We start from the raw sequence: 12,568 nt of genomic DNA, 5'->3' as shown, positions 1-12,568 counted from the left end.
TTTAAATAGGAAGAGCTTTGCCTCTCCCTAGTCATCCATTATCTCATTTTCCAAATTACATTAGGTTATTAGCAATGAGGCAGGAGTAATCTCTTTAGACTTTTTATGGTTGCTTCGCGCCTCTAGGTTGATTCAGTGTGAGGTTCTTATCCTTGGTTTTTAATGTTATTATGTCTCTATTGCTTTAATCTCTTGCGCGTAATATCTAACTGGATTGAATGCACTTTCTAGATTGATCACCTAGGTTGTTAGTTTGATTTAATATTGCTACAGCCTGGTTTATCCTAGTTGGAGAACCTTGCTTGCTTAGTAGTACGAATCTCTACTTGGAATAGCTAGACTCGTAGGATAGGGAAACTAATGAGGTATAGGCGCCAAGGGCAATATAGCTTCCTATTTATTCATGAACCTAATGTTGCCTAGGAGTTAGTCTTGATAGTTTCAAGGCTAGGTTGGTAGGCAAGACGTTGTTAGGACTAGTTGACCTATTTGGCAATATTAGTACATGGATTAGGGTAATTTAGAAGACATAAAGGAATTAGGAATAGAGATAGAACCCAAATCAAATGAACCTAGGACCATTGAATCATGCTAGTAGGTTAGAATAACCATATGAAGTGCCAATTAATCAAAACAATCAAAAAGTTTTCTCAATCCCCTAATTAGTTACTTTTCATTAGTTAGTCGTTCTAATACCTTAAAAATTGAATACCTTCGGTTCCTTGTGGGATTTGACTCCTACTTGCCACTCTACTTTAGTAGAGGAGTAAAATGGATTACTTTGACTAGAGGGCCTAACGACCTCTCTGTCAGAATACTTGACAAACACTTCAAATGCTCGCCATGCTTCAAATCAACTTCAAACTTGGCCAATGACCCGTCAATATGTAGATCTCCAAAGGGCGAAAGCAATGGTGGTGGTGGCTAGAACAAATTTTGGCTAGAATGGCCAGAAAAGCTCAAAAATGGGACGAATGACAGTCGCCTATTGTAACAACGGGCACCGATTTAGGCCGGGGTGAATTTTGGGTTTTTTTGGCTTGTTTTGTGGAAAGGTGGTGTTAAAATGGCCGAGTGTGGGTTTTTTTGGTGGTATGAGTAGGGGTAGAGGGTGAATGTGGTAGAAAGTGGAATGAGATAGGGTATTCTTGTGGGTTTGTGGATTTGGGTTTAAAAAGAATTATGGAGGAAGAAGGTGATGAATAAAGATGAGGGTAAATCTGGAATTGTGGGTATATGGCTTGAAAATCAGATTTCTCTAAAAAACGCTTCCACTCTCTTTCAACTCTTTCTTTTCACACAACTCTCTTGTTTTTCCGTTCGATCTCCTCAAACGACTCACCACTAAAATGCTCTCTCACTCAACTCTCTTTTTCACATTCAAAGAATTTTCTCTCTATTTTTACCTTATCCCTCTAATTTTTTTTTGAAAATTTGATTTTTTTAGCTTTTTGTGCTATGTTTTTGTTTCGCTCTATCTTTTTCACACTCAGAATTTTTTTCCTCAAAAAATTTCGCTTTCACTCAGTTTTGAAAATAATATTTTAAAATACAAAAATTATTTTTCAATGTAGCTCAAAATGTGCGGAAAATGTTGACTTAATACGACTCGATCTAATCTAAGAATTTAAGCTAAACTATCTAAGCCAAAAGTAAAAGACAAACTACCTCGCTCGGGTTGCCCTTTGAGAAGCGCCTTATTTAGAGTCGTGACTCAACTCCGTGTGCTCAACTCACATAAGGGTTGTCCGACTCCTTCGGAGCTTTCACTCTCCAAAATGGAAGCAAATGAAATCTAAGAATCCACGAGTAAACCCTCATTGGCATTTGATTTTAGGCTTCTTGGCTTTTTTACCGGACTCCGTGCGCACTCCCCCACACTTGCATTTCATGTGGGGCTGCTTTGTACTCTGTAGGTCATCTTGCACATATAAATCAACAACTCGGGGACTATTTCCTCTCTGAAAGATTAGTCTAGTGGGGACACTGCTCAAATCATCTCTAGTACCAAGCATCATATTGCTCGTACTGTTGCTTATATAATCCTCCAAGCTCGGCGCAACTGTGTCAATCTCGTAAAGGGGCTGAAGAAATGGCTTGTTAGTAATAGTACCGTCATTATAAAAAGTAACAGTCTTACCATTAAAACCATTATAGTTATGCCAGCTTGCACATCAATAACCACGCTTTTGGTTCTCATAAACGACCTCCCTAAAATGACGGGAACCGGTTGGTCCTCGTAATCCATCTAGATAACGTAAAATTTTGCGGGGAAAGTAAACTCGCCCACGCGTACCAATATGTTTTCCAACTTTGCTAGTGGAAGGATATTGGATCTGTCAGCTAACTGAATGGCGACTCTGGTGTAGCTTATAGGACAAAAGCCTAATGAGTAGTAAAGGTAAAAAGGCAATAGAATGATAGAAGTGCCCAAGTCGAGCAAGGCTCGATAGATCCTCTCTTTCCCAATACTGACTAGGGTAGTTCATGAGAACCAAATGGGGACGATATGGTTGGTGGAATAGATTAGATTAGATAGGTGGTTCTCGGCCAACTTTATTTGGAAGAATGACCACATGGATAGTCGAGCTATCAGAATTTGACATCGAGTATAGACCAAGGTCGTCCATTAAAGCCTAGGCGCTAGCCGAGTTTACCGTGGAGAATATTTTCCGAGAAAATGGAGAACCAGAACCACATGAGAGCCATTTGTGGGAATTACATGTAGATGGGTTGTAAACGCCAAATGATGCGGCGTCGAGGTAGTGCTAGTTTCACCAAAGGGAGATGTTCATGAACACACGCTCACACATAGCTTCTCGAAAAGAAAAAACACACACGCTCGCATAGCTCTTGCGGGTTCGGTGGAGCAGATTGAATGTTTCTGTGACTCATAAGTAGTTGTACAACAAGTAAAGGGGGTGTACGAGACCAGAACCAGAATCCTCCCAGTTATCACGCGTGAGTCACTGCTTTCAAATCTATGTTCAAACACTTCATTGTCACAGTTGTGCCAAGAGAGGCAAATGAACAGGCAGATGAGCTAGCTAAATTGGCTTCGCGAGCACAACCATCAGTAACAAAGCTGATGCAAAGTCGCGACCTTTTTGGATTCAAACCTGTGACGAGAGGGCAACTTGTAAACACATGGAGATGATGGCTATCGACTTACCTATCGATGACTAACGCATCCATATCATAAAATACTTAAAGCAATAAGACATCCATGAGGACCGTCGCGAGCGTAGAAAGTTGAACGTGCAAGCCGCTCATTTCTTTACGTGCCAAGTCGAACTCTATAAGAGGGGCATCATGACTCAAGAACTATCACGATGAGGGTCAAATAATGCTTGTAGAACTCCACGCAGGACTATGCGGCACTCATTCCGGCTGGCGATCCCTTGTATTTAAAGCACTCTAAAACAGTCATTTTGGGATATCGATGCGAGAGGATGCTATGTAGCTGGAAAAAACTTGCAGAGCCTGCCAAACATGCACACCATCTATACACTAGCTTGGGGTAGAGATGCAGATCATGACATGGTCGTGTCCATTCACGATGTGGGGACTAGACTTATTGGGACCTTTTTCACCTAAGGCACCTGGACAACTCGAGTTCACCATTGTCGCTATTGACTACTTCACGAAGTGGATTGAAGTTGTACCACTCGCAAGGACAATAGTACAATCAATACAGAAGCTCCTGTGGCAAAACATCATTTGCCAATTTGGACTACCCCAGGATATTGTCACACACAGAGGGCCACAATTAAACACACCAAAGCTTGTCACCTGGTGTGATGACATGGACATAAAACTAAAGTTCACTTCAGTTGCTCACCCCCACTATAATGGGCAAGTGGAGGCGGTCAACAAGAGTATTTTCACAAACTTTAAAAAGCGACTGGATGGTGCATGTGGAAAATGGGTTGAACAACTACCGTTGGTATTATGGGCCAACCGCACCACAACCAAACGAGCTACAAGGGAATCACCTTTCTTCCTCGCATATGGCGTCGAGGCTATGGTGCCCGTCGAGCATTTATTTCCAAGTGACAGGATGATCCATTTCAGCAAAGAGACAAACAATGATAAAATGATCCTTGACCTACAACTTTGCGAAGAAGCCCGAGAAATGGCAACAATTCAAGCGGCACACCATAAGGTTGTCGTAGCTAAGTACTACAATAAAAACATCAAGCCAAGAAAGTTTGTGAAATGGGATCTCGTATTACGCAAAACTAAAGGAGGGAAGTTAGACCCCAATTGGGAGGGCCCATATATTGTCAACCCCAAGTTAGCTCCAGGGGCGTACAAATTAAAAGACTGCCCATGCAATTGCATCGCGAACTCATGGAACATGATGCGCCTGCACAAATACTATCCATAGAATCAAAAAGTCTCGTCGCAGGTATGCACCTAGCCTAATATACTTTTTATCTTCATATCAAACAGTAACTTATCCATGATGTACTATCTACCTCGTCTCTAAAAAGACGGAGTTTATTTAACCTTCTTTGCTTGAATTTATAGGCGAGCCTTATCTCTCTGGATCGTAAAATCCCAAGATTGTAAATAAAGAAGGTGAGTGAGATGATTAGACTCACTCACTCTCATCCATAACTCGTATCGAGCAGTCGACGTCGAAGCCCGGTGGAGGTCAAATGTGGAACCAGATCACGAGCCATCCTGTTTCATTAGAGGGCATTATGTGGTGGGGGACAACCTTGATCATACAAGTATAAATGGCCAAGCCAATATTCCTAAGACTGTATAAGGCCTTAAAAAGATGAGTCAAAGGCTTGTAGGCAATTTTGTTGCATCACAAGCGAAATGCGGTAACATGACGCCAAAAGTTGGGATGAAGCTATGTAGGACTAAAGTCACTTTGCGAAAGAGGTCCTTCATGAACTGTGGAAGGGGTAATTTAAACCCAGCTCGTAGTGCATGACGAGTGCTTGAATAATATATGAGTTATCGTTATTATTGTTCAAGTTATCATTAGAAAATCGAAAATATTATTTAAAATCCTATACAGCTGTAAGGATCTTTCAAATTTATGTCCGCTATAAAAATGTATAGCATGTTCTTTTGATAATCAAAACGAGACAAATAAAATATCACACAATCTTAGATGCGTGGCAATTTTCCTTTACAATTAATGCTATAAATATTGCAACTGATCGTGGGACTCGCTGATTAATTGCCTTCTCGTAGCTTTTCACTTCACCTCTTACAAAGAATTTCACCCTTATGCCACGGATGATGGTGAACGCTTATTTCACCTATTATTGTTGGACCTGATTAGTGTGTGGGACATTTTCCTTCTAAGAATGGCCATGGATCGAACCCCTAGGCCCAAAATAAGATGACCCTTAAGGATCGATAACTAGGAAAAAAGGATAAATAATTCCTTTATTATGATGGAATGACGTCTAAGAGGGGATGAGATCATTAGATACTACTATAAATAGAAAATGGAAAGGAAGTACAAGGGACTTTTCGGGTTTTGGGTTTGTTTGGGTTCGGGTTTGGGTAGACCGATTATTTTAGGGCAGTCTGATTTAAAAAATATGTATAATTATTATTATTCCATAGCTTACCAACTTTGCGTGTTTTGAATCATCTTGAATATTGTTACATGTGGACTATTTATTTGTTATTAACTTAAGTTGTTTTGAACATATTTTATGCATCTGAATCATGTTTAATTTTAAAAATAATATCATTTATATGCTTTTGATATTTTATTACTTGTTTAACTTGTTTAATTTTACATCGTTCTGGTTTTTATAGGAAATTAATTAATTAAAATCATTATTTAAACTTTAAATAATGCATTAAACTTTAAAATGTTAAACAATTGTTTTTTTAAATCGGGCCATTCGAGTTTTTCCCGGACCGGACCAGGCCAAAAAAATTTGTTCCGGTCTCTAGCCCTTGGCCGAGCCTACTCATCTCCTTTGTTGCTCTTATTTTTACTTTGCTCGGTCGACTAATTACCTTCTTAAGATAATTTAAGCGATTATGTTTTTTTGTCCAAAAAAAATGAGTGGAGCGTATCCTTGTAACATAAAACATCACATGAAAGTTATTATACGCTAACATAAAACACCAACACGCCACTGGAAATGGTGAATCATGCATTTTCATGTTGAAGGGAGAGTTACAATAGTCAGTTAGTTCAATGATTACTTGTTAGCATGAACGACTAACGAGTTTTATGAATAAAATAAAATGCCTAGTACTGACACGTTCTGGTTATAACCTTGAAATTATAAGACACACTCGCATATTCTTTGGCGTGTTGATTATATATCTTCAACATTATATAACTTGTGTGTTGTTGGTTGTATGATGACAGTTACAAGCTAAAAAGAACACATCGAATTTTATAGAGTTCTATTATAGACACATGGTCTCTAAATATACATGCATGACACATGGTGATGGGCATGCATGGCATTAAATATGAAAGTTGGGAATGCGTGACAATTGGAGTTGAGGAGAGGACAAGTGTCGACTTGTCAATAACTTTTTGATACTATAAACAATCAACACTGAAATTTTCACTCTCTTCTATTATTGAATTATGGATATTTTAAGTTTGGATAGTCACCCCGTTCTACATGCACTCGTCTTGATATTGACAAATATAAAAAGTTATAAAGATGAAACTGCTACCAGTTAAGATACTGATAAGAAAAATACTTACATTACCAACAAACATCAAGAATTCTCTACTAAGTATGATTCTTACAATTTAGGAACTTTCATTAAAGCTAGAGCAAGAAAAATTACAGAAGATCACTTGTTTGAGACAAGAAGGATAATTCACTTGTAAAAGATGTCAAATCTATTGTGAAAATGAAAGGCAACACACAGATAGTTACAAAACATTACCACTTTGAAATTTGAAAGGTAAATCACATGTAAAAGACATCAAATCCATTACGACAATGACGTACGGATATAGAAGGCAACACAAGAACTTTTAAACAACATTACTGGTTTGAAACCAAATCACAAATGATTGAATTCCAGTCTATCATCTAAATGGAAATGGTTTACTAGGCATCAAACTTAATTCGAGTAGGGTTGGAATGATTTACTAGGCATTAAACTTAATTCGAGTAGGATTGGAAGATGACATGTGTCCAAATAAATGAAAGGTTGACACATAGGTTGTTTTTCTTGTTGCTTTAGTATTATACCACTTTAACCCGCGCGTCATGCACACGATTTTTCTAACCTTTCTATTTAAAAAATATAATTTTTAGATATATATAAATAAATAATGTTAATAAAAATATGTCATATTGAGTAGCAATATAACTAATTACATTTCTCATAGATAATAAATAATGAGTGTATTTATATAATACTTTCCTTGTAAATGTGATTATTTACGTTTTTTATTTTAGCCATTTTCATTTTTTCTTCATAGAATATCTTTGTAATAAAAAATGTAAAAGATAATGTGAGATTCTGGTTCTTTCTCTTACAAAGAGTAAAAGATTTTCTAAATTACATTGTTTCCTTTTACTAAGTCAGAGTATCCTAGTCATATAATAGTAAAGAAAATGTATATAATTTATTCCACATGTCTGCCAAAATTAATGTCACGTGACTACAGTCAAAAATAAAAATGCTCTCAAAATTTAACAAGTGTATAAAACTGTTAAAAATTAATGAGAAGAAGATATGTGTCAAAATCAACTGATACATGGATTGTTTTTCATGTTACTTTAATATTATACAGATAATATATATATATAGATAGATTATAGGAGCAATAAAAGAGTGATCTTAGGCAAGCCCTAAACTTCTATGAATAATCTCCGTATTAAAAAATACAATAAAATAGTAATTATTAATTAAAACTATTGTCTATTTCTTGTTAATTTGTGTGCATGATCATCTCATCTTGTGAAATTTTCGAGAGAGTAAAATGGTGGTTCTAATAATTAAATCTTCTATATGTTATTTTTACAAGTCATATAATAGTCTTTTAATCACTAGGAAAGACTTAAATCATCATGCTTGATCATCTTGATAAAACTTTAGAAACCTTCTTTCATGGTCATATGTGTCTTCAAATAGAGACGATCCATTGTAAGTTCTTCTATGGTACCCCTTTTATCACTAAGTTAGCACTTTTCACCAGCTTCCCCACTCCTAGTGCACTCTTAGCAATGAATCTGTTGCACCATTCGCTTTCCTAAAAACATTCCTAAACACACAACACTCAAACTCACTCTCAAATTGATGAATTTAAGAAATAATATTGGCAAGTTCGCAAGGAACATTCAAACAATTATTGGTCGAGTTAATAAGAACTAAATTATCCCCCAAGCCCCACCATCGCCCTAACCCACATTAATGCTGCTAGGGCCTCATGGTCTCTAATGATATATGCATTATATGCCGAATTATCGCCTATGATGACCCATCAAAATTTACCATCAAATCTTTTATATGTTGTCTTTAAGTTTTAGAATTTCTAGAAAAAAAACAAGACCATACGTCTAAGGGAATTCTGGTCCTGTAAGCGGGGATGGAGTTGCGCGTTGTTCATCTGGCTCATGTATTTTATCCTTCATCGCATCTTACATGAATTGCACTGCTACTAGGGATGAACTGCTCGTTATTTGCTCATGCTTAATGCTGATGCTCACTAGGGCAATACCACAAGTTATTCTAGAATCATATTGCAATGCTGCAAGCGACCTATTAATCAACCCCCTACCGACCACCCACGTCGGTTACTACCTGGTAAGGGAATGCAAGGAACTCCTAAATGACATCTCATGGACGACCTGCACCTGTGCCATATCTAGATCGGCCAAAAAGTCGGCATACTCCATACCTAATTTGTCCTTTAGTAATGAGCTTGATCTTGTTGTTTTCAATTTTCCATCATTAACTCTTTCGAGGTTGTTGGAGAAAGATGTTTAAGCTTTCGTGTCTCTTAATTAATTTTATATGGGGATCATTTGTCTTTCCTACCCCAAAAAAAACAAGACATTTACCTCAAAGAATTTCTACGATTAAATTTCAAATTTAGAATTGGGTCTCTTTATTTCCTTTGACGCCCCTTCTTGTAATAATGTGCACTTTCAATCATCCAATAGTAATTTATAAGCTTTAAAAGCTCTCATATCAGTGTACGTTATTTTTCTGTTTTACACTGATAAATTATCATAATAATTCACCATCGATATATAAACCATCTTATACCGGTCGCATTCTCAAATCCTGATTCAAATATAAACAGATGTTTTCATTTTTTTAGATTTTTAATAAACACTTAACCTGAAATTTATTGTGTGCTTGTTGATACAAAATTGAAGAAATCTTTTTTATTAATATATATACTTTATCTGTCAACAACACATTCAATGCTTAAAATATTGGAGGCGAAAGAAGTATCTTCACATTATTTGCCTTCGTCTTCATCTTCATCTTCATCTTCATTATCTTGATTTCCTTTGATTTCCAAAGTGCATCCATAGGGAAACCCCATGGTAATAAATCTGTAGCCTCCAGCATTGTACAAAAACCCATCAAAGTAAAGGCTCTTAAACCTAAGCATTATTTTTTCTTTCTCTTTTGGGTTTTAAATTAAAATTTCTTTAATTCTTCCATAAAATTTCCACGAGATACTCCATGTCTCCTCTCTCTCCATCCGATTGTCACGTGCATTTACTCCCTTCACATTTTTTCATCCCATTTTCTGAGTTACAGACAGGAACAAATATCAGAGCCCCCGATTTCGCGCGTATCCTTCACTCTCCTTCCTCGCGCGTGTCTACTCTCTCCCACCATCCCTTTAAATCTCGATTCCCCCTCCTTGATAGCAACCTCCCCTTTCATCCGCCATTGCCAACTTCCCAGAATCTTCTTTGATCCTTCTCCCTCTCCTTCCTCACTTTCTAGAGAGGAAGCGACTTCTTCCATATGATTCCGAATTGCGTCCCTCTGTTTTGATTCTTTCCTCCGTTGAACAAATCAGACGTCTGTTCTGGTGGAGGAAAAATCGATTCCATCGCCATAAAAGGAAGCTTGTCCACAGAAATCGTTAGGTTTTCTTTCTATTCCGCTTACTCTGGAAAAGTCGATTTTAAACGAGTCATGAGACCAATTCAGCCGCCTCCCGCTGCCGTGGGAAACAACCGGAGTAACGGACAGCAACGACAGCGGCGGCGACCGGACTTGACGCTACCGCTTCCGCAACGCGACCTCTCGCTCGCTGTTCCTTTGCCTCTCCCACCGTCATCCGCGCCGTCCTCCTCCACAGCTAGCGTCCAGGCGAACAACCAGCACACACTGAACTTCTCGGATCTTGAAAGAGTCAACCGCGTCGGGTCCGGTGCCGGAGGAACAGTCTACAAGGTGCTACATAAAACCACCGGAAGGATCTATGCGTTGAAGGTGATATACGGTAATCACGAGGAGGCGGTCCGGCGTCAGATCCGGAGAGAGATCGAGATTCTCCGGAGTGTCGATAACCTGAACGTTGTCAAGTGTCTTGATATGTACGATCACAACGGCGAGATCCAAGTGCTTCTGGAGTTCATGGATGGCGGTTCATTGGAAACGAAGCACATCCCGTACGAACCGTCTCTAGCGGAACTGGCACGCCAAGTCCTCGCTGGCCTTCACTACCTTCACCGCCGACGAATCGTTCATCGTGACATCAAGCCTTCAAATCTTCTGATCAATTGCCAGAAGCACGTGAAAATTGCCGATTTCGGTGTCTCTCGGATCCTCTCGCAGACCATGGATCCTTGCAACTCTTCAGTCGGGACGATCGCGTACATGAGCCCCGAGAGGATCAACACAGATCTCAACCATGGGAGGTACGATGGCTATGCCGGAGATATCTGGAGTCTAGGGGTGAGTATTTTGGAATTCTATTTGGGAAGATTCCCTTTCTCCGTTGGCAGACAGGGGGATTGGGCCAGCTTGATGTGTGCGATTTGCCTTGCTCCGCCGCCGGAGGCGCCACCGACGGCATCCAGAGAATTTAGGGATTTCATTTCTCGTTGCTTACAGAGGGAGCCACAGAGGCGATGGAACGCTGCTCAGCTGCTTGACCACCCCTTCATAAGGCTGAACACTGCCCCTCCCGTCTCAGACCACCAGGTTCAGAATCAGACTCATCAGCTCTTACCTCCTCCTCCTCGTCAACTTTCCTGATCAAAAAAATATAAAAAAATACTTCTGATGGTGCTCTTTTTGATCTTGATTTATCTCATCTCTATATATGCTCTGTAATTTGGGGGGGGGGGGGCATTGGAAGAAACTAGACAACAAAGGCTGTACGATTAGGATGGAGGAGATTAGCTGCCATTGTTCTTCTTTGTTTTATTGTTTAGGTTTGTTTAATTTTTCTAGTTTTTCTGGATCAATCAAATGCCATATCCAATTGGATCGCATCCGCCCGGGCTTTTCTGATGATGATGAATAGTGGAGTGGGCAAAAACTAAAAGAAGAATGCAATGAGATAATGGGAAAGTTAAATGTTCCATCTTTCTGTCTCCTTCTAAACTTTTGATGAGTTATCACTTATCAGTCACTCTTTCTGGGTACATCTATCTGTTCTTAATTGAATTGGTACATACTAATGCTAGTTTAAATTTCTGATTTGGGATCATGCTGTGTAGAACAGTTTCTTTGTTCTAACTTTACATAATGTTCGTCACCTCATAATTGATCCCTTGAGATGGAGTTTGTGATTTCTGAGTGGCTACTAGTTAGAGTGTTTTGTGCATTTGCCATTTTTAGTCACCAATAATTGATCCATGGTTTGGGTAGTTTATCTCTTGTTTCTTCTGGATGTGTGCAATATATCCTCCATTTCATGTTCCTGCTCTTTGTTTTTGCCATTTTGGTTTACATGTTTTGTTGCTAAAGAGGAAAGTTTGGACCAAAGTATGATCCGCCTCTTATGGTGAATCATTGCCCATTCCTTTTCATTAAGTTAAATTGATGCTATTTATGTCCTTGCTTTCTCATGTTGAATGTGTGTTGTTCAGGTTGATGTTTATTCAGGGTTTAGAGTTAAACTGCAATCATTTATGCATTGCAGTTATCATTGTTTTTCTTTAAGCTAAAATTGATGTAAATGATTGATGATAGATTTAGTTTTGAGAAGCAAGTGAGGTGTAATTCAGACATGGGTCCGGTTGAAGTTTGTTTGTTTTCACTTTATTAGTTGTATGGCGTATATAACTTCCTGGATCTTAATTGATTGAACTCTTTGTTTCATGATGAAATGGAGCTGAAGGTTGTCTTCTACTGTTGTTGCTTTTAGGTAAAAGAGAAAACCTTGGGCGCCTTTGGAGATAGTAGTGTAAAACAAGCTTCAATTGTAGGAAAAATGCATGTTTTATGTCCATATTTTGGAATGCATTGAAGATTGATAAATTATTAACCTCCGTCCCTTAATTTTCTTCCCATTTGACTAAAATTATGGGTTTTAAGGGAAAAGTAAAGAGTAATAAATGTGGAGGAAAGAGATAGAGTGAAAAAGTAATAATTGAATATTGAATGAAGATAAAGT

General features: G+C 38.4%; 1 protein-coding gene across 1 annotated transcript; it reads left to right on the top strand.

The window, feature by feature from the left end:
• The first annotated feature begins 10,134 nt into the window (after nt 1-10,134).
• On the top strand, nt 10,135-11,202 carry LOC141250269 (uncharacterized). Its single transcript, XM_073669908.1, has one exon. The coding sequence runs from the start codon at nt 10,135-10,137 to the stop codon at nt 11,200-11,202; it is 1,068 nt and encodes a 355-aa protein (XP_073526009.1).
• The last annotated feature ends 1,366 nt before the right edge of the window (nt 11,203-12,568 follow it).

Source organism: Phyllobates terribilis, unplaced genomic scaffold (genome assembly GCF_046119375.1).
Source record: "Phyllobates terribilis strain yellow unplaced genomic scaffold, ASM4611937v1 Scaffold_5510__1_contigs__length_51162, whole genome shotgun sequence".
NCBI lineage: Eukaryota > Metazoa > Chordata > Amphibia > Anura > Dendrobatidae > Phyllobates > Phyllobates terribilis.
This window is presented reverse-complemented; position numbering and strand designations above follow the sequence as displayed.

What these genes read in the sequence shown, in the direction of transcription:
- LOC141250269 (XM_073669908.1), top strand. Translation starts at nt 10,135, where the DNA reads ATGAGACCAATTCAGCCGCCTCCCGCTGCCGTGGGAAACAACCGGAGT.